The 26,157-nt window shown below is 45.9% G+C and overlaps 1 protein-coding gene across 2 annotated transcripts in view; it reads left to right on the plus strand.

Annotated features, from left to right (window-relative positions):
• The window catches only part of LOC146796297 (meiosis-specific coiled-coil domain-containing protein MEIOC-like), a 235,756-nt gene that overhangs the window by 141,096 nt on the left and 68,503 nt on the right, over positions 1–26,157 (plus strand). For both annotated transcript variants that reach the window (XM_085628809.1, XM_085628810.1), the window contains exons 5-6: positions 1,576–1,710; positions 12,758–12,938. In XM_085628809.1, the coding sequence (XP_085484935.1) occupies positions 1,576–1,710; positions 12,758–12,938 (316 nt within the window). The remainder of the gene's footprint in view (positions 1–1,575; positions 1,711–12,757; positions 12,939–26,157) is intronic.

A 26,157-nucleotide genomic window follows, 5' to 3' on the forward strand; every position in this document is an offset into this window, starting at 1 on the left:
TATAGTAGTAGATGTTGTATAAGAATCTCTCTTAGAAACCTTATGCTAGCATGATTAATTCTATCAGAGTGCTCTATCCAAGGTTGACTCATATACAGACAGTGCTGTCATGGTATCTTTTGTTGTCAAGTGGGAAATATATGAAAATATAAGGAAAAGTAAAAAAATATAGTAATGAAACCAATTGGGGAAAAAAACATTTTTGAAATGGGAATGACGATTTTGATTTGGTAAAGAATAGAGCAAAATTGAAAAAGATCAAAAAATGCACTTAGCCTTTTATCTGCAGCAAAGTGTATAAACGTTAACACGAAGGCTCTAGTTGTATTTTTTATTGTTTCTTAATTTGCCATTTTAGTTTTATTAAAGGGCCCACTATTCTACATGGAAGAAAGTTGTTACCTCTTAGTTTGTTGTGAACTCAAAAACCGGATTCCATTTAAGTTAGCTTGCCTGCTTTTGGTCCACATTAAGCCCATCATTAGCTTTCGGAGAACCTGTGAAAGTGTCACTTTAATCTAAACAATGACTTTTCTATAACATCAGATGACGCAGGTCTGCGACAAGTCACATGATATCCAAGTTTCAAGATTTTACAGAAGACATGTCAGATGTGACATTGTTTCTTCTTGCTGGTGTAGACCGGTTACATCTTGAATTATTGGAAAGTCCTCACTAGATTTTGCAGTGTAGGCTAAAAGTCAGTGGTAAAACCTACATGAACTTCTTGAATTGATCACCAAGTTGTCTCAAGAGTTCCTGCCAAACTGCCAGAGCATCCACAATTATACCCATGGTCGGTCCAGTGATTAGAGGAGCTGAGCCCAATTGATTGTGTGTTTTTCTTCCAAGGAACACTGTCTCCTGGTGGAAGACTGATAACCCCAGCAGATACTCTGTTAACACTGGTATGCAGTGCCCTGGGCTCCCAAAAACAAGACAAGCTAACTAGTCCATGTTCTCATAGTGTAGCAGATAGAAGTAACTCTAGCATGGTAGGCTGCCTGGAACATTATGAATATGTTAGAACTGTTAATTTTATCTCCCTGCTAAAAACATGCGTCAAAGCTGTTTTCATTGTACTCGGTGTGGTTATTACTCACTTACTAAGCAGCAGGATGAAACCGGTTGAATAAACACTTTTAAATGTATAGTGTCCTTTCTTATTGTAATGCTGGAGTATTCTGTTCCAAAAAAGAAATTGGGTTTGAATTACCACTGCATCCCTGAACCCTTTAAGAGACTGTTAGTAATCCAGAAATCATGGACACCAGATCAGTAGGAATGCTCAGTGCGATGTGCGGGGCTACAGTAACCTGGACTTCTGTATTCAATCATGGTGCACTGAACTAAGTCTCTGCATCTGTGGGTTAGGAATCCGAACCTTGTAGACCTGGGCCAGAGGTTACCCAACAAAGTTGCAGGTAAGCTTAGTTAGCGTAATTTAAGAACAGATATTGAGTAAAGAAACTGTACTTTCATTGTGGAATTCCAGAGCATGGACACTGTTTTTGAAGATGCTTTGAAAGAGCATAAATGTTTATACACGTTTTTTATGTTTCCATGTTTTGTTAGACGGAGGCTGATCTTGCAAGAAACTTCCCCGGAAGGAGAGTATCTAGCTCAAACAACACTCCTATATCCAGGCTTCCTGCCAACCCTTCACGAGTGGACCGTTTGATTGTGGATCAATTGAGAGAGCAGGCCAGAGTATGTTTTTTTTAACATGTAAATTGTTTCCCTGATGGATCAAAAAATCCTTTGTTTGAAAATATCCTCTAAGATCGCTGTGGTACGATTTTAATCAACAGGATTCCTGTCCCAAAGCCCTTTACATTTGAATTCTCCAGAACTTATAAAAAGTTTGCAAGATTTAAAATATTGATAGCACGCAAGAGCTGCATAGCTGATGTAAGTGTTTTTTGATATAATAAAAGTTTCTACCTATTGTACAGGAAAGTTTCAGTTCTGTTAAGGACAGGGAGGCAAGGATTATAATGGACATCAAGGAAGTAGCACTCAATCTTTCTTTGTGTTATAGTGGGTTATGAACAATCTTTCGCACTCAGTCTTGTTTCTGATCTAAACCTGTCTAAGAAAACTGAAGAATTTTAACTATAGGATCAGCGAGGCAAGAAAACATCAAGACCATATAACCATCATGTTAAACATGGATATGAACATGTAGTTAAATCAGTTTGATACTTGTTCTTAATGATAGATGCACCTCTTCTGGCGGAATACTTCTTGCAGAGGGAGACTGGTGGGGTATTCCTTGCTTCTGTGGCCTTAGTAGAATTCAAATGTGTCTTCATTGGTAGAGCTAGGGAATTTTACATTCAATGTCAGGAACAGAGGCTTTCGATTATGCTAGTTTAAAGCTTGCTGACTACCAGTGATGCCAGCCCACTATTAGTTTAAAGTTAAATCATCTAAAATTTGAATCTGGAGATCAATCTGCCGCCTGCAGAATAACCTCTAGGCAACAGCTGGGAGAGAAAGTCTTGCACTCCATGCCACCTCAAGTTGAGTGAGCCACAAAACTGAAAACTGTCAATGCCTCTCTCCACCTGGAGCCAGCTGATCCATCTGGTGTTAGTGGGAGAGAATACTGGGCCAAACAACTCAGTGTGGAGAAAATCATCTGTTTGGTGTTAGGTGTTCAAAATGTCTCTTTCATGGCCTCATCTGACCTCAGATACCTATCCACACAGAGCTTATGATTATCTGGAAGGCTGAGTAAGAAACCTTTCTGATGTTTTCAATTCTTCTAGAAACTGTAAAAGACTCCCCATCTGATGTAAGACCTGGCAGATAAATCGAGTGCATTTACATTAGGCATGCATTTGAGAGAAATCAAACATAACACCATATCTAGTTTTGCTGAAAGTTCCTTCCTATGAAGGTACTAGTCGTTTTATTGTTAAAACTCAAAAAGTTTGAGAACGGTATTACCCTCTCATAACAAATTATATAGGTTTTGGGGTGGAACCTACAAATCAAAAGGGGTGCCTCTGCCAAGACCCCATTGAGATCGGCGTGACCTGCTGAAATTGCAAGCTTGCAGGTGTTGATGTTATGGTATGCCAGCCTAATGAACTTCCTCCAAACGTGGGAAGATTCACACACTCAATAGTGTTAAGTGTACTCAAATGATTCAGTAATGGGTGCAGGTTGGTATATTCTCCTGAGTCAGAGATTTGAGAAAACTAATATTGATAAGCGCTTTCCTCCTCCTGTGAAAGGCGTCTCCAATCTGCACTCAATTCGATAAAGTTTAAAAAATTCAAATTGTAATCCAAAAGGTATTCAAAACAAGCAACAACTTTTTAAAATCCAATTTAGTAACTGTGCCCAATGCATTTCGGGCTGTGCCATTCATCAGGGTATGCCAGCCTGCCATTAGCCAGCTCTTCAGAGAAATTCAGGAAATGAATGACGACTGTCCCCACTGGAATCAATCCATGTTCCAGACACCAACGTGCCCATCATCTCCAAGCTGAGCTTTATTGTTTGATGGTGTGTTGTAGCTATGATTTTAGAAGACGTTTGAGGCTTGTTGCGAAAGTCTCGGGATTTCAGCATGTCCTATAATCCTCCGTGTAACGGGCTGAAAGGAGCACTCTAGCATCAGTTGGTGATGTCAACTGTGAGAGTACTTCAGAATGTTTGGATGAACGGGGGAGAAGGATCATATAATCCCCTGAAACATTCCCATAGAACTGGAAGCCAAACTTGAGATTTGAAAGGATATTACCAATATCGCACGTCTCCTTACCTGAGTTGACAATCTTGTGATCATTAAACGCTAAGAAGGTATAATTCTGAGTTAGGCATCGGTCCTGAGTTAAAGCATATGTGGCTTCTGCAAGGGTATCTGGATGCCAACCATGTTTCAAATTGATCTATGTTGCGATGTCCCCATGACAGAGATTTGCAAGGCAGCAACCTGGAGATCGGTACACACTTTCACAAGACATTATTGTCTTGAATCCCATTCCAGAGCGGATACTCAAGTAGGCCAAGCCTCCTTGAGGAATCTATTCAGATAATAAGATATCTGGGTTTTCAAGTTTGGTTATCTGAGCTTGATTTATTAATTATTTTTTCCTTTGCCCGCAGGTGGAAGAGGTGAGGCTCGCTATTCTATTCTAGTGCTTATGACTATTGATGAGGATCCCCTGGAAGAGAAGGATTAGTTAGTTACCTGTACTCCTAGTTCTCTTCCAGGGGTATCCTCATTAAAGTCATAAGCAACCCTCCCGCCTCCCCGGGCAAAGGAACCTTTGTTTTTAAGGAATTGTCAACTCTTTGTGTCATGGCTTTTAAGTCACTGCAAAGAACAACTGACCTATCTGCCACCCCTGAGGCATGATGGGAAGCTAGGGGTCATGGCTGCCTTAAAGGCACGGTCCCAGTTTATTTCTATGTTGCTATGAGTTAGCTTTTCAGCCTTTCTAGGCTATGTTTTTCTGCAATGCAGCCTGTGAGTTGTCCATGCTTTCAGTCCTATCTGAGAGATTGTGCTAAGTGCTAAGCATTAGAACAGTTTAAAAACATGCGTTGCTGTTGTTTTTCCCTTGTTTTTAATGTATTGTTTATGATATACAGGGGAGTCCTTACAGCATTATTCAGCTCTAGTTATGAAAGGCTGCATTTGCTTTTTTATTTTATATATATATATATATATATATATATATATATATATATATATATATATTCACTGAAAAAACCATAGGTTTCACACATGTTATAGTTAGCTGGACATTTCACTCGTAAAAAACCATTGAAATTCCCCTGTCATAGTTAGTTCAGCTAAATATAACTCGCGCGACCGCAATCCACTGCTGATGACGTCACATATTACATCACTCATGACATGGTCAGTGATATCACTCATGACATCACTGATGACATCTAAAATGACATCACTGATGACATCACTGATGACATCATCCAGTGAATATGTCTTTCTTGAAAAAAAATAAAATGTTTTTTTCACCCTTCGGGGTCCTTCAGGGACCCCCTGACAAAGGCTAGGGGGTCAGGAACTCTCTACCCTGCCCCCTTTTCACGTTCTCCACCTTTGTTTTTCACTGCCACACACAAAATGGCGTCCGACACTTCCTGATTTCGACCGATTCGAATGTTGACTGACATCTAACCACCAATCAGAATTACGCTCGCGCACGGCACCGTGCGCGCTTATAGATATTTATGTTCTTTTAACTGCAATTTTCTCAGGAACTACTGAACAGATTGACACCATATATGCAAAAGGCACATCCCTGACCTGAGGACTACCTCTTTGCCAAATTTCAAGTAATTCTGTTCAGCCGTTCGGGCTGTACCTTCGACTAAAGGTCCTTTGGGAAAATGCATGGGGAAAACGCGTTTTGGGACCCCCCTTTTTTCTCAGCCCCCGCTTGACGAATCACCCCGAGACTTTCAGGGTAGGAGCTTTGCGGAGCGCCCCATTAGTTTTGAAGATTTCGCGAGGATTCGTCAACCAGCGCCAAAGTTATTCAAAATAGAATTTTCAGATTTCCTATGGGAACTCGGTCCTAACTATAACTACCTACTGGCGACCGCCAGTAGATAATATATATATATTGAGAGAGAGAGATACATATATGTTTGTCACATATATGATTGTGTTTCCGGGGTCACGCGCATGGGCGGGAATATTCTAGTGCTTATGACTTTGATGAGGATACCCCTGGAAGAGAACTAGGATTGCAGGTAAGTAACTAATCCTAATCCTTCTGTCCTATCATAATCGGCATTTAGAGGATGTTTCATTAAATTGATTTGAGTAAATCATTCTTATTTTTAAACTTCTTTTATTTCTATTATTTTTGTTTCAAATGAAGAATATTAAATTGTGAAGGATAAGTTGAACCACAGATTCCTCACCTTTACAATAACCCATGTCCCAGACTGGAACTGTTGCATTGCTCTCAGGCGCTAGCAGGAGGAGCTATGCAGCTCCATGTAGACTTTGCACCAACACGGATATGATGGAACAGAGCCACACATAAGTGCCATCTCTGTGTGCTGATGTCCGTTCCTTTCTTCCAGCATGTTATGATGAGGATCTGGAGCTCGGCTCCAACTTTTGTCGTTCTTATGACGACTTCAAAATTTGTAAACTGTGTGCCAAGGTATCATATTCCCTCTGAAAACTACAGGCATAAGACCTTACAGAGATTGCAGAAAGCATGAGTTGGTCACAAATCCTTTGTTGCCTGGGCTCTAGTCCTGACTCTTAAGTTGTGTGACATGTGCGATCTTATGCACCCTTGGCAATACGGGGCTGAGAATCTAAGCTTTACATCGGTGAACGCAAAAGGTTGTGGTCAAAACTCTGGTATCACTCGCCCCTCCAAATTGTGTTCCTGGTCACAAGGCCATTCCTGCAGATGATCCACTTCCCGCTCGAGGTCTTCGGGTATGTCAAAGTCCAAGCAAAAATTTAAAGAAAGAAGCAAGACTCGACCCGATCCAAACTCTCTAGATCGAAAGAGAAAGTACAAGAGTGTTAAGATAAATCTTGCACTCTGAAGTCCTTGATGTCAGACTGAGGGCTCGATTCATAGAACTAATTTAAGACAAAATCCTAAACTTACTACCATTTTGGTATTCACAGAAGGCACTTACTCATTTTGGTATTCACAGAAGTTAGGAGTCCTAACTTTAGGACTCCTAAATGCCTTCTGAGAATACCAAAAGTCTTAAAGTTAAGATTTTTCTCGGTTTAGGAGTAGTAAAGTTAGGACTCCTAACTTTAGGACTCTTAAATGCCTTCTGTGAATACCGAAAGTCTTAAAGTTAAGATTTTTCTCGGTTTAGGAGTAGTAAAGTTAGGACTCCTAACTTTACTACTCCTAAACTGAGAAAAATCCTAACTTTAAGACTTTCGGTATTCACAGAATGCACTTAGGAGGAAAGAGAGACAATAAGTATCCCTGTTTTGTTGTTTCTATTCTACCACCACATCCAGGTGCAATTGTGTCGATTGTAGGGCTTACAGTAGAAGGCTGTGCTGGAAGCACGATCACTTCCCTCAGGGTCCTTCTTTGTTTTTCCCTTTCATGTCGCAAGAGTGAGGAAAGGTAGGAATACGTGCACGTCAAACTTTTATAAGGGTCCGAAAACTGGGGAGGTAAGGGTAAAAGAAACAAATGGGACACAGTGAGTAGTCAAAACATGTGCAGAACAGAAACTATGCGGGTGAACGATCTCGAGGCTGGAGGTCTGTGCTATCCCCGTTGTTGCCCCCGGTGTTTGACTGCGAAGGTAAGCCTGGATGTTGAGGTCGCCACCCTTTCTCACAGCCATGTTTTATAAGTTTTAGAGTGATGGCTCTCCTTAAATTTGGATGGATGATTATAGCATCCTCGTCGGTTTCTTGAAAACCTGTACGATTAAAACTGCTGTGACTTGGTCAGCCGCAGCTCCACCAGTATCTGTGTTTGTGTCGGTTTCGGTCATTGTTTAATGAAAGTTTCAGAGCACGTTTCACGGGAACAAAGATAGGGTGCACAATATTTTGGAACACTATCCTTCAACGTTGAACAAACCAAACCGCTAATACATAGGATTTTGTCCTACTCAGCTATGGCGGATATTATCCCTACCCACTCCAGACGTCTTATGGAGTATTATGAGTAGAAGTCTCTGAGAAAAGCACGACTGAGTTACTCCAGTATCTAGCGTTAAATTAGTGCCTTACCATACGTTGGGCGCCATGTAGTGTAGTTCCTATATCCCTGATAGGCTCTGTGCATTGGAATAATATATACTATAGATTTGACATAGGACTGAGGTCAGTATGTCTCTATCGAGTACATTGAACCTAATTACTTTTGTGTGCCAGCTAACTCAGCGGGCACTAGAAACTTCTCGAATATACAAGAAGGGATTAGTTATTGACAACCGCATAAACATGACAACTTTGTTTCCCTTAGAGTCGGAACAATCTCAGAACCGTGGAAACAATAGATAACAGTTTCACTCAGTCAATCGTGCATGCTTTGTTTCTACAGAGTTGCACAGAAATAGAGAGACTGGCATTTCAATAAATAGGGTTCATTGAACAGTCTTATTTCTCATGCAAGAGATATGAACTGCTACAATCGTAAGACAGGTTGCGAAGTACAATATGCACAGGGTTAGCAGTAAGATAAAATAATACTGTAATAGCATGGTTTGTAGCTATGACATATATTTATAAAATACATACATAAATAACCCAGGCTAAAATGTGAATACTCATCTGATGCTTCTAAATAGTTCTACCCCAGTGTACCTAACCTAAGTGTAGTACGAGGTAAGAAGTAGGTGCTGTTTTCTAAAGTATAGCTAGCTATAGTTTTGCCAAATGTTTCTCTAAGTTCTAGTCTGCTCCATACCTTAGAATGTGCGAGGTTGGAATCTCTTTCCAGGACGCGATATCTAACACTCTGCAAGGGGAGTCAGAAACACTGGAGCTGGATTCTCTGCGAGGAGGATGACAGCGTCTGGTCAGTGCATCGGGCTGGAACTCGATCTCCTTCCGAACTTGCCGTGGCGAACCGCAAGTAGGCAGTCGAGCTGGACCATACCGGAACCATGGTTTGCCAGGGCAAGTGCAGGTATATTTATACCTTGAAGGTGTTTAGGAATGCCTGTATTGACGTAAAAGTCGGGCATCGGAACGTCCTGAATGAACGCCTAAGGAATAGATGTTCATGCATAATAATTGAGTTCTTGGAGAAATCAATATCCAAGCAAGGGAAATTCCTAAAGGCTTAAGAGTCTGGTTTTCCAAGAACTCGCTGTGACGTGGATGGACGGATGTAGGAGACCATGCCTGTGTTTGGTTAGCATGGACAATGCCTAAATAAGGGCTGGATTTTCTATGCCTAAATAAGAGTAATATGAATTGTACCTATATAAGGGCATAAATCGGGAAACCTATATATGGAATCTAAATCTACACACAACAGGTGGGGGAGGCATCATCATTTGCCCTGATTGTCTGCAGAAGGTCTGCCGTAAAGGCCATATTGTCTTGACCCTATGCTCCGCTTGGGACCCCCCTAATGCGGATGTTGTTATGTTGGCTTTTGCTCTCCAAGTCCTCCTGCTTCAGCTGAAGGTTGATACGTTGGTCCTCGAGCTTTGCCATCCTGCGCCACAGGCTCTTATGGTCCTCCACTCGCGCATCCATCGTGCGCTCCAGGTCATCAATCTGACCCCCGATCTCCGTCACCTCTTGACGGATCTCCCGCAGGCCGGCTTAAAACTGTTTTTTGAGGGATCCAATTTCCGCCTTGATTTCCTGTAAAAAGGAGCTCACGCAGGCTTGAGTAATCGGGCCGATGTTGATTCTTCAGCAGCCGTGGCTTCTGGAGGGTCAGAGGCAGGTGGCGGGGGAGGGTTGGATTTCAGCCATAGGGAGTCCACAGGGTTGTCCTTAGCCGGGGTAGGCAAGGGGTCTTTACCAGACTTGGAGCTGGCACGGCGATGCGATTACCAGTCAGAAGGGACTCCACGTGATTGGGGGCCTAGCCGGCCAGAGAGAGAAGCGAGGTGCTGCTAGCGAGTCTAGTATCGTTGAGAGATGGAGGGACAGCAGTGCTTTGTGGGAGCCGGCACAAGGCAAGCGGGCTCGGTAGCCAGGGGCGTCCAGCGGAATCCTGCTAGACAATGTGGGGGTCGGATCCACCCATTAGGAGTGAGTGCAGAAGTATGGGAGTGTCCTCCGGTCCTTGGTAGGGGGTTTCAGGTGGCTGAGGACAAGGCGTAGAATGCAGAGTGGCTAGGGGGAGGGGTCCCAGTTGAGCCGTTCAAGCTGATGAGGTAGTCTCCCCCCCCGCCCTCCCCCAACCAGCTATCCAACCCAGCCTGTTGGGAGAGTTAGTGTCCAGGCAGTCAGAAAGGATGGGAGGGCCCCACATGGGACTCAAAGGCATAGCAACTCCCAATGTCTCACCCCCAATCTTCGAATCACACCCGGTCTCAGGGTCCAGGTGGCCACAACCCAGCCCCGCACCGAGGGTCTCACCGGTGCAAGAGCCATACACTCCGGGCGGAATGTTTTTCGTTTGTGGGGGCCTATTGATTCCGCCGCCGGCAGCTCACGTTAGTTGCACTTTGACCTTCAATGGTATTTCAACCTCATGTCGCTCCCCAGGTGTGCAACGTTGAAGGCCCCGAGACTGCACCGGCCACAGTAGTCCAGCTGCAGGAAAGGCAGGCCCCAGATTTCAAAGAATATCCCACAGAGGGGGCGTTTGCAGTAGGCAGGGAAGGGGGGGGGGAGTGCACAGACAATCCCCACAGTCAGTCCCCCCAACCAGAGGAGTGGGCCACCGCTCTGAGGGGCGGAGGGCCCATGGGCACAGGCACTGATGAAGGCCCCAGTGAGGCGGGCGATGGTGCAAGAAGAGTCAGAGGCCCAGGCATATAGTATTTCTGACCTCGGTGCTATGGCCCAATATCGATTTGTAAGATTGCCATGAGCCAGGGGCCCGAAACATCAGGGAAAGGAGCAGTGTGTCCATGTGTCACACCCTGGGCCAGTAAAAGATCCGCACCGGTCACATTATGTCCACTAGTGCAAGATGGAAGTTGGACTTTAGGTCCCTAAGAGGGGCCCACCAGGTGGGGGGGTGGGAAGCCATGCTTCGCGGACCCCGCAGCTGATCCCTCTTACCTCAGCAAGCACTGCTTGTGGTTGTCGTTGCTGGAAGGCGGGCTGGCGGGAGCAGGCAGAGCAGGGGGGGCACCAGTCAGGAGAAAGGGGAGTCCAGAGATGTCACCAGGGCCGTGCTCCAAGTGAGTGGTGGGCGGTCCTGATCTCTCAACCCCCCCCCCCCCCCCCCCCCCCCCGATCGCCTCGAAGGGCACCATCCGCCGCACTCACTCTGCAGCATCAGAGACTGGGCAGGTAAGGGTGCTCGCTCTCTGAGCCGTGGCACTGTCAGGCCTCCACCCGATCCCTTTTTTTTCCAGTGGAGCCGTGCTCCCGCCTCAGTGACAGCCCCAGGAGAGCCCACGGGGTCAGAGCCGGCGCCCAGGCTGGATGAATCTTTGTGCGGAGAGGCAAGGGTGGAGGGAAGGCGTCCCCCTCCACACGGTCTTACCTGCGAGGTCCAAGATGGTGGCCTTGGATGTTTCGGCAGCTTCACGTCGGGCCTTCTGGTCTGGATAGAAAGGGCCCTCTGCGGACTTCCGAGGTGTCTAGGGATCCCTGGTGGATTCCAGGAGCCGTGTTCTAGTTCCTATGCCTGCAGGTGAGCTCATAGCTTGATGTCTAATAAGATGTAATCAATGTGGCTTTTAGTAAGTCCACTCTTAAACGTTGGGGATAGATGAGCCTCAGAGGGAGTCCACGTGTCAAGGTAATGTCTACTACCTGTAGAGCTGCTTTTGTTAGGAAACACCTGGATGGAACAGTCAATTGGGGTATACTTCAAACTTGATCCTCCTCTGGTGATATTTCATGGGTTACCCAATTTGGCTCGAAAGTTAGATTGAGGTCTCCCATAATGATAGTACGGTGCGGTTCTTAACAGGCCGCGGTGGAGCGGAGACTCGACAACACGTCTCACTCCATTTGTGGCTTGGGCATGTCCCCATTTTGTTTTTTTAAAGATTTTTAAAGTTTTCAATTTTAATCTGTTGTATAATATTTTACGGGTTTACTTTACTTTAGATTTAAGCTTTTTCCTGTGTGCAACTCTATAGAGAAATGTTGACTTACTAATAACGTGTTCAGTCTAGCTACAGGGTTTCTCTCTCTCTCTCAGGCCAAGTATGTATGTGTTTCTAGGCTAAAGCAATTTTCTTATATAGCGGTTTTTCAGATTGATGCACTTCATCTATCATCATATTACATCTGCCCCGTTCAGTGCAGTAATTCATGCAATATTAGTACAGTAGGTTGAATAAATAAGTAACAAGTTCTGTTACTTTTTCTTGTAGTTGCATGAATATCCCAGAGGAGCATATTAGTAAATAGTGTTGATGAAGTTTACTTTCAGGGAAGTTTATATGATAGACAACCTTGTTCTCTCACCTAGCAGAGAGAATTATTTCTGTGAGTGAGACCTAGTCTGCTTCTGTTCATTTCAGTCTTGGCAAATCTTAATGCTTATGCCAAGTCCACCTCAGTCAAAAGGGATGCCACAAGCGACACAAATGTGTCTGTCTGTGGTGACCACTTTGCAGATACACTTTAAAATCTTACAGATATGTTTCTATGTCTTGTCTTGAATTCTCTTGTGGATATTTTAGCTTAATTTAGACTGGGTAATTAAATTGTGGATTCTGCAATCTGATCAATTCTGAATCCAAACATTCACGAAGTGTGCCCTGTTTAGTGTAGGGCTAGTTTCATTATTTAATGGCCCATAGTCAAGCGATAGTGTGGATTCGGGGTAGATCATTTCATTTTAACCCCTGGAGACTGATGAAGGTCTATTCAAAGCAGATTGTGACGTAGTAGCATAATTTGAATTTCTTCACTAGTCAACATATGAATTGGCAAGTAATTGATTATCAAATAAGGAACGCATCAAGTGGTACCAGTTGACAGTAAGGCAGAGGCTGTAACTAAAAGTTTGATGCTGTTCGAATATTCTTTGGACCCCGTGACCTAGAATAAAGCTGTGAAGTACAGAGGTCCACTACATTCCTACAGTGGTATGACATAACTGTATTCATTGAAACACTAAGTAAATGTTCTTCTTGTTGTCTTGTTTTTTAGGTTGTCACATTAGTAGCCAAGATGGAAAGACTACGTGGTTCATCACTTCATGGTAACATATCGCTTGCTCTGGAGCATCATTTGGAATCCATTCATGTTACGCAAGCACGTCGCAAAGATGAGATTGTTAATGCCACTAACCGGCAAAGGCAGGGGGCTCCCCGTTACAATAATGAAAAAGGTAATTCTTCTTTCACATTTTATAAGTTACTAGAAATTAAAAATATTGGGAGGATGTACTAAACATTAACATCTTTGATAAGTATTTGCACTGTAAATGCTTACGTAAGGAGTTGGGCATTGATATTGGTTTAATCCACTTTCCTCATCTTTGTGTTACTCATGTCACATCTCTGATTAAGAACGTTTTAGTTTCAGTCTGTAAATATATCTTTCTTTGGAAGAACAGATATCCTGAGCCCCTATTTTAAATAAGCAACTCCAGAGCCGGACCCTGTGTTTCTGTGTTTTACCCCAAAAAGCCACTTAGAACAAGATTACAAATGGTCCTATTGACTTCTTGATGTGGTAGGGTAGATGATTGTGAGCTTTCTGAGAACATTCTGTGCTACAGCTCTTGGAAATAGTAAAATATGCATAGATAGTATGCGTTTTCTTCAAAGAAGGACTTGCAGAGTTGATAGAGAGAACATTGAAAAGCTGTAAAGGGCAGCTCTTCAGTATTCTCTGCTGTTTTTCAATTATGTACCCTATTGAAGAAGGGTTTAGGCCTAATATATTTCTGAAAAGTAAATTTTCATTTGTATAATAACCCAGCATTTTACTGCTGGCTTAATAAAGTGACCATGTCAGCTCTTTAACCTTTTAACAGTACCTCTGGACTTTTATGAATTTGTGGGCTATTCTCTCTATAGTTTAAGTACTGTGAATGTTAAACCCAATACAGTTTCCATAATATTACCGTTGACTCTGAACTGTCTCTTTTTGGGCACCTCCGGCAAAACTCTAAAAAAAATTTTATGGTGAGCGCTTGCTCAGTCAAAGAACCTGGACTAAAGGAGAGCGATGCATAAAGGTGAATCGATCCAAATCATCCAAATTATGGCTATATGAAAAGGTACCAACCCATACCCTTCTAGGTGGTATGTTTCATCAGGTTGCTCCTCATCCGGACTCCACCCCTGGTAGTGTAGATGGACTCCATAAGCTAGGAGCTCTTAATGGAAATCTTTATTGAATGTAATTGTGCAGGAGATGCACAAGATGGACCGTGAGATCCATAAAAAAAGAAATAAAATAACTTAAAGGTAAACCGTAAATAACTTTATTTGGTTCCATATGTTAGGGTTAAAAACAAGAATTCTGGGACATGTAAAAGACAACCAAGGATTCTCAATTTCCATGGTTAGCATGTTTCAGCTTCATACCAGATCAGCGGTTTTCTTCCAGACCTGGACCCAGATGTGCCCTTACCCTAACATACCTCTGTGTACAATGGTATTGAAAAGGTGTAAGGTATTAGTATAAACATCACACAACACATTTAATTATGTATACTTGCAAACTATCAACTACTAATGTTTTAGTTCAACCTGTAATGAAACTCAGTGCAGAAAACAGAACATAAGGATAAGTGCGGTTGTCAGTCGTGCACTTCAGATTACACATTGGTGTTTGTATTGAAAATAAAATTTCCCCATAACAAAATAAAGCTAATACAAACACTCCAAAAATTCCACACATAATGTGTCTAGAAAACAACTTCTTGTAAATATGCTGTTGGGAATGGTAAGAGTCTTTGTTGTCCTTACCCTCTTGCAGGAAAAGAGAGCTCCAAGAAAGACACCACAATAACACGTTGTAGTCATTCACTTGAACCAAAACATAATGCTACTTCATTAGTGTAGGAAATTTATGGAGCTGGAAAGATCCACTGTTCCAGTAAGGAAAATGCACCTCGTCATGAGGAATTATCAGCCATTTGACCTAAATCATCCATGCGCCTTCCATAGAATCAGGGTTGTTATCCAGATCGTTTTTTAAAAGGTACACCCAAGATGCCTCAGTCACGTATACTTCAATGCGTCATGTGTGAGGTCATGTGTGTACTGATTCACATTATTGTGCTCTTTTAATCAAGTGGCCTGATTGTTCCTTTTCCCAAGGCTAGTAAATGAAGTGAAGGGGACAGGTGGCCCTAAAGTACCAGTTCAATGAGAAACAATGGTACATATGGAAGTTGTGTCCCTCATGAGAAGCAGTCTCGAACATTATAATCATGTTCAATTCTTGAGGTTATACATTTACGATTTGAAAATTAAAGGGACGCTACCAGCAGTATATTGAAGCAAGGTTTACAAAAACATGATGGAACAGAACTCCAAAAAGAATTGATGTCCCTACTAGTATACATTCAACATCACATCCAGAAACCAAATGTCACTACAAATCTTAAAGTAGACGAACCACTAAGTAATTGGGACAGAGCTTGTGCCACATCAGTGATTGCGGGGTTCATTGTGTTCCAGGTGGGATTCACGGTATGTCCTATTTAAAGCCATTAGCAGGGTGCTCAAATCATGGGCCCATCTTTGTTTTTCAGTAATAGTTGCTGTTCTATTGAAAAATGAGGACAGGTAGGCTGGTAAACTTTCAAGTAAGACCTAAGTTAAACCAACTTCTTTATGTCTTAACTCCAGATAGTTTTTGGTCATATGGCTGTTTTGTAGTCACCTAAAAGTACTTCTATGCTCCGTTATTTTTATCCATTTTTTCCTTGTTGTCATGCTGATGTAGCATGGTTTGTATCAACAAGTGATTTGATTTCAACATGGTTTTATCTATTGCAATTAGTATGAGATATCTGTTAGACATCTAGCCGCAGATTCCTTACCTTTAAACTTCCTGGCATCAGGCTGGATCCGGAAGATTTTTCCTAGCAGTACCCCTGCACTCTAGTAGGTGGCATGGTCGACTCCGCATGACGTCTGCGTCGATTGTTGTTGTTGTGAAGTCCTCGTCGTCAATATAACCGCCACTCTGGCGTGCTGACTTCAGATATTTTCTTTCCGTGTCAGCCAGCGCCGATCCGTTGAAGAGAACTACACCCTGTCAAATTTTGCCAGACTTTATTTGACTTTTTGTCGACTTCTCTTGTGTGTAGGAAATGTCAAGTAAGACGACCTCAGAGTTCATGCCGTCTGGCGCCTGTCACTGCGCTGCGCCCTGTCGGTCACCAGAAGACCTGCTCCGACTACCGGACCATGGCACCGAAGGCTTTGAGGGAGCCGTCCCTATAGCTGCTCGCGACCCGGCGTCCTGCACCATGGAATTCGCCTCGTCGGTCTCGATCCTGGTCCAGGTCTCGGTCGAGATGAAGGTCCAAGCACGGCTCCCGCAAAACGAAATCCTCTTCGTCGAAGTCAGGTAACAGGCACCACAAAAAATACAAGAAGTCGAAGCGTGCTTCAACTTCACCCCACCCATCTCTTGACGCAATGGAGGAACCTCGGCGTTCGAGGCCTGGGTCGGCACCACATTTCCCCGCCTTTCCGGGAGTGACCCCCACCCAGCTTAAGGAGTTCTATGATGCCATGGGTGCCATATTTGGGCAGCTGACAGAGCCGTACGGCCCCATGCCGTTCAATATGCCCTATTTTGAAGGGTTAGGGATGGATGAAGAGGATTGGGAGGGGGAGCAGAAATCCTTTTTTTGAAATCCCACACCCGCACGATTTGGTGGACTGGTACGAGGAACTGGCTGATGCCAGTGGTTTGGACACCTCCCCAGACTCTGGCATGCTGTCTCCACCTACTCTGGCTACGAAGGAGTGGGCATCATTTGCTATGGTGGTGGGTAGGGCTGCGGTGGTCCTGGACCTGCAGCTCCCTACGTTGGCAGTCTAGACTAACATCTTATTTATTTATTTATTTCTGACATTTATTGAGCACGAACGAATACCCGTAGGCGTCTCGGCGCTAGACTATAGCAGCTATCTTTCCCCAATATATGGATAGCATCGGAGGATCTTGGTCAATGTTACTGGTTAAACAGCCAAGTTTTCAGTTTCTTCCGAAACAGGGAAAGTGAGGGGCTGGTTCTAATATGTAGTGGCAAAGTATTCCACATCTTGGGAGCCGCAACTGAAAAACGGCGGTCACCCCAAGAGACTGTTTTGGAACGTGGAACCACTAATTGGTTGAGAGTTGTGGATCGAAGCTGTCTAGCCGGTCTATAGAGTACAAGCTGGTCCTTAAGAGGGCGTGGTCCTTGATCGTGAAGTGCCTTGTAAACTATACAAAGTGATTTAAACTTGATCCTGTTTTGGATCGTCAGCCAATGGTATGTCCTGATAGTGTCAGAAATGGGTGCAAACTTAGGTGCTCGAGACAGCAGACGTGCTGCTGCATTCTGTATCGTCTGCAATTTTTTAGTTACTCTAATTTGGGCATTTAAAAAGAGTGCATTGCAGTAGTCTAAGGATGAAAGTACTAAGGAACTGACCAAGGTTTTAGCAGCAGCATCTGGTAGGAAAGGAATGATTTTCCTTATCATTCTAAGTTTATGATGGGCTGTAGCTGCTACTTTGTTTGCGTGTGTCATGAAATTAAGATGATCATCAAAAATTACTCCCAGATTCCTGACCTTAAGGGTCGGGCTAGGAGGGGTACCGAAGGCTGGTGGCCACCAGGATACAGGCCAAATCGGGGAGAGGGATCCAAAGATGACCACCTCCGTTTTATCGGAGTTTAGCTTCAGGCAATTACCTGTCATCCACTCTCCAATCGCCCTCATTCCAATTTGGAAGCGCTCTGCCACTTCCAGCCCGTCACCTTTAATGGCCATCACCAGTTGCGTGTCGTCTGCATATGAGGTTAGGCTCATCCCGTATGCTTTGATGACCCGTGCAAGGTCCGACACATAGATGTTAAATAGTGTCGGACTAAGGGAGGAGCCTTGAGGAACCCCACAGGGAAGTGACATCTTGGCTGATTGATATGGCCCCAGTGTGACCACCTGCGTTCTATCGGCCAGGAAGGAAGAGAGCAAGTCTCTCGCAGTGTAGTGGATGCCCATCCTTCCGACACGGTCCATCAGGATCTTGTGATCAACCGTGTCGAAAGCTGCCGAAAGATCCAACAATACAAGTAATGCTGTCCCTCCTTGTTTTTGTTTTTTTTTTTAAACCGTTTTTATTGCAGAATCACAGGATTATTACTTACTTACTTACTCACTGTACATACATTATGGGCCTGCGCCTCAATCACCTGTGCCAGTTCTTTGTTAGGCCAGGAGGCCTTCATACACAGCTTATTAGCCCACATCCCGGGGGCCGGGCAGCGTCAACAGGTGGGCCAGCGTCCCCAATCGACCTCATCGGCTAGTGTCGTTGGTATCCTCATAGGACGTCTATTTTCCGCTTTGAAGTGTTTTCACCCCCCCTTGCCCCCCCACCCCATCAAAGCCCGTCCCTTGCTGTCCCTCCTTGGTCACGGATAATTCTGATGTCGTCTGCTGCCTTGATAAGGGCGGTTTCCGTACCGTGATACTTACGGAAGCCAAACTGTGTGTCGTCCAGTAGCTGATGTTTCTCTATATGCTCTGATAGCTGCTGGTTCATGGCTTTTTCGGCCACTTTAGCTAGGAAAGGGAGGCTTGCTATGGGCCTATAATTCTTGAGTTCCTCCTTATCTAAACTGGGTTTTTTCAGCAGGGGTTTAACTAGTGTGTTTTTTAGGGAATACGGATAAGTCCCAGAACTCAATATTGTATTGCAGACATGAGTGATGATCAGAACAGTGGTGTCCATCACCATAGAGAGAACTGAGGAAGGGCAAGGGTCCAGAGCCGATCCCGTTTTAATTGACGTAATAATGTTTTTTGTTTGATCAGTAGTAAGAGCCCTAAAACTGGATAGGATGTTTCCTGAGGAAGTGTAAGAGGGAGAGGCTCTGGTGATGTTAATTTTTGAAGTAAAGGCTTGGTATATATCATTAACCTTGGAGAAAAAGAATTCTGACAATGCGTCACAGAATAATTGTGACGGGGATGGATTTAGATCTGGTGCATTACCAGATAAGGTTTTAGTAATGTAATATAGTTGCTTACTAGAATTTTTGGCATTTTCAATTTGTTCCAAAAAAAACGTTTTTTTGGCTGCAACAATCATAGTTTTGTAAGTGGCCAAAGATTCTTTATATTTGATCTTGCTCTCGGTGTCGTAGGTTCTACGCCATTGCCTTTCCCTATTCCTACTTAATTGTTTATGGGTTCTTAATTCCTCTGTGTACCACGGAGCGGTCGGTGTGCTTCTATTCCTAGAGTGGTGTTTAGTAGGTACTAGGTGATTTGTGGCATCACCAAGCCATTCATGAAATTGACGAGTGGCGGTATTGGGTTCGTTGGATAGATCTGGGCAAGTTTTGTCCAGTAATATTTTTAATTCAGTATGGTTTAAATTCTTCCATACTTTAAAAAAGCCTGGCTTAGTAGATGTAACCTTCTTCCTCAGTGATTCCTTGATAGTCAGTCCGCTAAATATGGCAAAATGATCCGTCCATGGCATGGGTAGAATGTTTAATATATGCAAGCCCTCTACGTTTGAAAAAATGCCATCCAGCGTATGTCCTGCCTGGTGAGTGGAAGAGGTAACCAGTTGTCTGAGGCCCATTATTTCTAAGTCTGATGTAAGGGCGGCGGTATCCCTATCATTGGCTTGTTCTAAGTAGAAATTCATGTCACCCATAATTGTCGTAGACTCTTCCGTGGCTATCGATCTTGACTGAGGTCCTGCAGCCTGGGGTCTCCAGCTAGGAACCCTTCCTGCCCTTTAATGAGGCCTTAACAGACATCCTTCTGGGCACCTGGTCCAAACCCAGCACAGTGGCTCCTGTGAGTAGGACGATTGCCTGCAGCCATCACCCTGCACAGGGCGACAGTTTTACTCACCAGCCACCCCACAAATCTTGGTGGTCCAGGATTCCACTTCCTGTGGTGTGTTACCTTCCACACCTCCGGGCAGGGAATCCAAGAGACTGGTGGAGAGTTTTGGAAAGATTTGTTTTTCTTTCGCCAGTCTGGCATTGCGGTCGGTGAACACTACATGCCTTTTTGGCCGTTATTCCTATTCGATATGGGACACGGTTGCGCAGGTGCTGCCCAGAGTCTCGGAGGAGGACCGGACTCTACTCTTCCAAGCTATTTCAGACGGGAGAGATGCAGCAAAGCTCGCCTTCAGATGTGGTTGGACATGACCAACTCGTTGGGCAGAGCTATTTCCATGACGGTGGCCGTACGTCACCACACCCGGCTGAGGACATCTGGTTATTTGGGGGATGTCAGAGCTAACCTCATGGACACGCCCTTTGATGGCTCCCGCCTCTTTGAAGAAAAATCTGATGCTGCACTTGATCGTTTTAAGGACTCGTGGGCCATGGCCAAATTCTTGGACCTCCCCACAACTTCCTGGCCCGCATCTGCTTTTCGCTTCTTTCGTGGCTAAGGAAGGGGCTACCAACTACGCCAACCCTATTCAGGCCAGCGGGGCCGCAAGTTCAGCAACCTCTGCGGGGCTGTGGACGCAGTTCACCCCGACCCAGTGGGTTGGGAGGCCAGAACTCGAGCCTAGCCATGATCCCCCTCATCCACCGCAAAACCCCAGGATCATTCACAGTCTGTGGCAGAGTACACCACCATCTCCACTATTGGCAGAACATCACATGGGACAGGTGGGTGTTGCAAATGGTCCGAAGGAGATCAGGGATTCCAGTGTTCCCCTCTCTCGATAACTGGTTGTTGAAGGTGGGCTCGTCCCAAGCAGTTGTCTCCCACCTACAGACTACTGCGAACCTTTTGGATTAGCTGGGGTTTACTATCAACGTACCGAAGTCACACCTGACCCCCTCTCAGTCGCTCCCTTTCATTGGAGCTGTTCTGGACACAGTGATGTTTCATGCTTATCTTCCAGAACGACAAGTCCAAGCTATTCAGCTTGTGATACTGAAATTTCAGACTCTATCCGGGATTTTGGTGAGAAAGACTCTGAGGCTGTTGGGCCTCATGGCCTCCTGCATCCTGCTAGTGAACTCTGCGGGGCTGTGGACGCAGTTCACCCCGACACAGTGGGTTGGGAGGCTAGAAGTCGAGCCTAGCAATGATCCCCATCGTCCACCGCAAAACCCCAGGATCGTTCACAGTCGGTGGCAGAGTACACCACCATCTCCACTATTGGCAGAACATCACATCGGACAGGTGGGTGTTGCAAATAGTCCGAAGGGGCTACTCCCTCCCCTTCGAGACTACACCTTCCCCCTTTGCCTCCAGTGTACGATCACCTGACAGAGGATCACCTTGCCCTGCTCCGCGAGGAAATCAAGACTTTCTTGGCCAAGGGAACTATAGAGAGGGTTCCTGGGCCAGAAATAGGCTGTGGTTGTTATTCTCGCTATTTTCTTGTCCCAATGAAGGACGGAGGCCTTTGTCCTATCCTAGACCTCCGAGCCCTCAACTACTTCCTCAACAAGCATTGAAAATGCAATAGGTCTCACCTTTGATTACGTTAAAGCCATTTGCTTTGCTAATGGTATTGTATAGCAAAGCAAAGGGCTTTAACTTAATGAAAGGCGAGAGCTATTGCATTTTTTATGCTTGTTTTTATTGAAAGTGCTGAGAGTTGAATTTTGCAGCTGCTAAAAGAGCCGTAAAATGCGATCTAGCTAGGACTGAGGTACTTGTGGATGCTGTGACTGACAGCAGTGGAATGCATGAAGCAACATTGATTCACCCCCTGTTGACAAACTGCAAGGTCCGCGGATACGTGTAGCAACACGCACAGAGACAAACAGGCGGCCAAACGCATGGGACGCTGATGTGCAAACAGTCACCATCGGCAACCATGTGCAGCGCATGTGCTCTGTGAAACTTCTCTGCCAGCAGCCACAAAATGAATTCATTGACTCACATTGGCTCAAATGCATGCACAGTGACACTTGCACAGGCAGACTCTGGCACACTCCTGCATGACGACACGAGCGGCAGTACTAACACACATGGTGTGTGTTGCCTACATAGAGTGCGCACCCAGGCTCAACAGTTCTGCCCACCATACTCTTAGTACCACAACCGCAGGACACACACCCCATCCAAATGAGTCTTGCATTGCACAAGCCAACTCATGACAAGGTGACAAATACTGACTTCAGGCTGCAATGGATATATATGCCAGGCTCCCTCAAAACACGCAGGGGTGTGGTTAAATCCCCAGTGCTATGTGAGCTTAGAACATTGTGAGGGTATAGCAAGGTGTGCTGTACAAATCAATTTTTTTTCCAACTTAGCAGTAATATTCATTTAATTATATGTGTTGGTGCAAACTGTAGTGTTACAAAAAGACATTTCACAGGCATTGTGTTTTTATTTCAAGTTGTCAGTACAATATGGATTTTTGTACAGTGGGCGGCTTACCAATCTATTTTTTTACTTTTTGAACATTCGCGGCATTTGCGCTTTACTTTAGTTAAGCGCGGGTGCCGTGATTGTTGAAAAAGCAAAGATTCCTTTTGTGTTGCTCCGTGACCAGAAGGCCAATTCCCCCCTTGCCCCAACCCAGGAGATGTAGACCAGATCTTCGCTGACCACGAATCTGAACGACACAGCACTGGGTTGGTGTGACACACCAGTGGGAAGTTTCACAAGGTCCATCCTGCTCCTGCAGAATATATGTAGCAGAATTCAGGGCTAGAGGTGTGAGCCCACTTTATGGCCACAAGCACAATAAGTGACTTGGCACACAGGCAGAACCCCAAGCCAGGGTTCAAGCAATACTTTCCGCCAGAGGTGAGGAGGCATGCAAAACTATTTTGGTGGACCTCTAATGGAAGGTTAGTCCCTAACAAATGTTTAGATCGTATCCTTGCTTTGTTCATACACTGCTGAGCCCTAAGATACATGAGAGAATCACTTCCAGTTCCCACAGGGGTAGGCAGCAGGGTCACTTTAGGCCCACAAGGCAGCTTTGAGAATCAACAGTATCTGCGCAGAAGGTTGAAGGGGTCCCAGAGTCCCAAAGCGAGAGAAAGGAATTGTATCAGCAACCTCATCTTGGAGAGAATAGAGAGCCTCCTGGGACAGTTATGTGGCAATGAACACCAGACTGCCTTTGTGAACACTATGTTGAGTGAAGCCTGGTCTTGGCTGCTGTAAACATAATGACCTGGAATCGGTTATATCCCTGAAGTTAGAGGCGAGACCTATGATGGCTGCTGTTGTTTGGGGTACCTTGTTTATGGCATAGCAGACAAGTGTCTGGCACTCTGCCTGTTGCGTAAGAGTCGTTAGGGGTAAGGGCAATAGAATTTCTGGCCCAGGAAAGCCAGACAGGGGGGCTTTATTTGATAACATCATCTTATATGCTAATGATTGGGGCCATCATACTTTCCCAGCGTAGATTAATTTTATTCCTACAGGCATCAATGCCTACATCATGTTGTATTGACGTACATCAGATGAGAGGTGGGTGCCTTTCACAAGGATGAAAGGGATTATTAAGCTAAAAACAGATTAATAGGGCTCAATGCACGGAAGCGCTGTCGCTGCAGGGCCCTCTAGGGAGAATTAAATGCAGAGTAGAAGCACGGGATCGGTTCAAACTTCCGGACTTGCAGGTTACACATTCAACATGGCTGTTTGTTGTCAACTGAGCTATCCTGCCAGCAAAAATGAGCAAATACCAAGCCCTGTTCAACATGCTGCACTGCTGTCCTCTATTGGCAGATGACAAAAAGATAGTAAACTCGGTTTAGGTTTACAAGAAAAGGTCTTTCGATGATGGGGCGCTAGGTGGCGCACATCCAAGATGGCCGCACACCTGTGAGGCTCGGGACGCTTGGCAACCAAATCCGACAATTATCCTCACCTGTGCTGCAGCAAACTGATGGCTGACGTCCAGCTGTATCCTGAACGCTGCACTACCACTGTGCCAGAGGACGTGAGTCTCGAGTCTGGCTGGCTCTCGATCTGAGGGGAAATTGACTGCGGGGACCCTCCTGTGACTGCGTCCCGGAGCCTGGCGCCGGCTGCTGCCGCTACGCGAGAGCCGCGGCTTGCCACGAGGCGGTGGGCCTCATCGGTGCAGGCGGGTCTGTGCTGCGGCCTCGAGGACTCCTGCCGTGCTGCTGGCGAGGTTTGCCGGTGCCCACGACACCCTGCTGTGGTCCCGGGGGCCAGGACGCCGCTGTACTGAGGTGAGCCTGTCATCGCGCCATAATTGCGGGCGGGCCCGCGCTGCGGGGCGCTTCCTCCCGGTTGCCGAGCGGGAGCAGTGACGGAGCGGCCCTGTCTCGGGCCTTGGTTTGGGGGTCTCGCTCCTGTCCCGGGCGCAGGAGACCTGTGATGGGACCCTTCTCCTTGTGACGGGCGATTGCGGACTTGGGCCGGGAGGGCCCCCCCTCTGACACGGGACTAGTGCTCTGTTCTGCTTTGGATTGCCGCTGCCTGCACATCCTTGAGAACCTGTACATCTTGGAACATTTGGCGGTGTGGTGAGCTGTGGCGCGTCCTGCTCCCCTGCTGTGCTGCGTCCCGGCTGGACACTGGTGAGGAGTGGGGTCCCTGCTATATGCTGGTGTGGATACTGCGGTCATCCCTCTCCGGGGGTCCTCCAGGACGTTGGCTGCGCAGGATTTCCTAGGCCCCCTGCCGCGTTGCTCTGGCGGGCTAGCTGGCTGTGCCTTCACGATTACAGGGCTTCTTGCTGGCGGCGCCCACTGGTACACGGCCCCTCCATCATATTACTGTGCATGAGGTCCACTTGTTTGCCACTGGAGATCACTGGTGGGTCCTGCTGGGGGCCTGCATTGTCTGTGTGCGGGGAGACTCAGACATCTCAATTACTGCCCTGCCGGTTTCGCCCACTTTGGTTGGCTCGCTGACTGGCTTAGCCGCCTCGCTGCTCCGCGCGTTTTCTGTGGCTTGCTACGCGCTGTGGGGTAGCGGACCCGGTTGCTGGCCGGGATGGGGAAACCTGATGGACGCCAGTCTCGCTTGAACTTTGAGAAGCAAAAAGCTGCGGCGAAGTCCAACTCCACCGGGGCAGACTCTGATGCTGTGGATCACACGCAGCCTGCTCCGTCATCCTCGGAGGATGATGTCAAGACACTGCTCTTGGTGGTCCAGCATAGCTTATCGGATTTATCCGGGAATATGGACACTATGAACACTAGGCTGGACTTCTTGGTGCATAAGGTCGATAAACATGATGGGCAGTTAAAGGAGGCGGAAAGACGCATATCGGATAATGAGGATGTCACAACTCTGCTGCAAACTCAGGTCACTCAGATGGATAAACTCCTCAAAGTAATTGCGGCAAAGAATGAGGACATCGAAGCTAGAAGCCGCCGCAACAACGTCCGCATTTTAGGCATTCCCGAGCGCACCAATACTGGGCGCATGGAGGTATACATCGAACGGCTGCTGAAGAGCTCCTTCGGCGAGGACTCCTTTTCGAAGCACCTAGTGGTCGAACGAGCACATCGGTCCCTGGGCCCGCGTCCTCCTCCGGGGAATGCTCCTCGTCCCATCATCGCACGCCTCCTTAACTACCGAGATCGCGACGTGGCATTACAGAAGGCACGCAAATTGAAACCGCTGCGGTTTGAAGGCAACGCCTTCACAATGTATCCAGACTTCACCGTGCCGAAAGTTCGTTGCCGTCAAGCAAAAACTTTGCACCGCACAGATTGAATACGCCCTCTTGTACCCTGCACGGCTACGTATTACATATAAGGGGAAACAGATCTTCTGCACCAACCCTCAGCAGGTCGAAGACTTTCTGAAGTCCATTTCGAGGCAATCCCCTCTGCAGGGCAGTTCCACCAGATCTTCTTCCCCTCTGACTGGCTAGACTGGGCGGGGTTGCTCCCCCGCGGGTGTTTCTCTTTTTTTCTCAGTGTTCTCTAATGAGAGTTCCTTATAGGGTGGGCCACTGTTAATAACTACGACAACTTCATGGTAGTGTTTATTTGTTTCTCTGCCTGGCCTTTCATAGCCCACCGCCCCGGAATGGATAATTGTCTAATTCAGCGTCCTTAGTCATTGCGTTACAGATTGAGGGCTACCTGGCCTGTTTGCATTGTCTGTTGCACGCAGTGTAGGTATATGAATAGCTACTTTGTCAAGCACCCTTCCTGTTAAGCGCCACTCTCGTACGTCATGGGGTGACACTCATGGGCTGAGAGGTGGCTGGAGTTAGGTACGGAAAGGGAGTATTGTCCCCTAGCGCCCTCCTAAGGGAAATCCCCCATGCTGTTTGGGATTGTTTTGTGTTGCCTCTGCCACATGACGTTCTTTTCATGCTGGCTGCAGCTGGTTGCAAGAGATTGTTGGCCATTGGCTATCTGTTTGGGTGGGCTATACAATGCCGGCACGGTTGGGGTGCCGATGT

Source organism: Triturus cristatus, chromosome 10 (genome assembly GCF_964204655.1).
Source record: "Triturus cristatus chromosome 10, aTriCri1.1, whole genome shotgun sequence".
In the NCBI taxonomy this organism is placed as follows: Eukaryota; Metazoa; Chordata; class Amphibia; order Caudata; family Salamandridae; genus Triturus; species Triturus cristatus.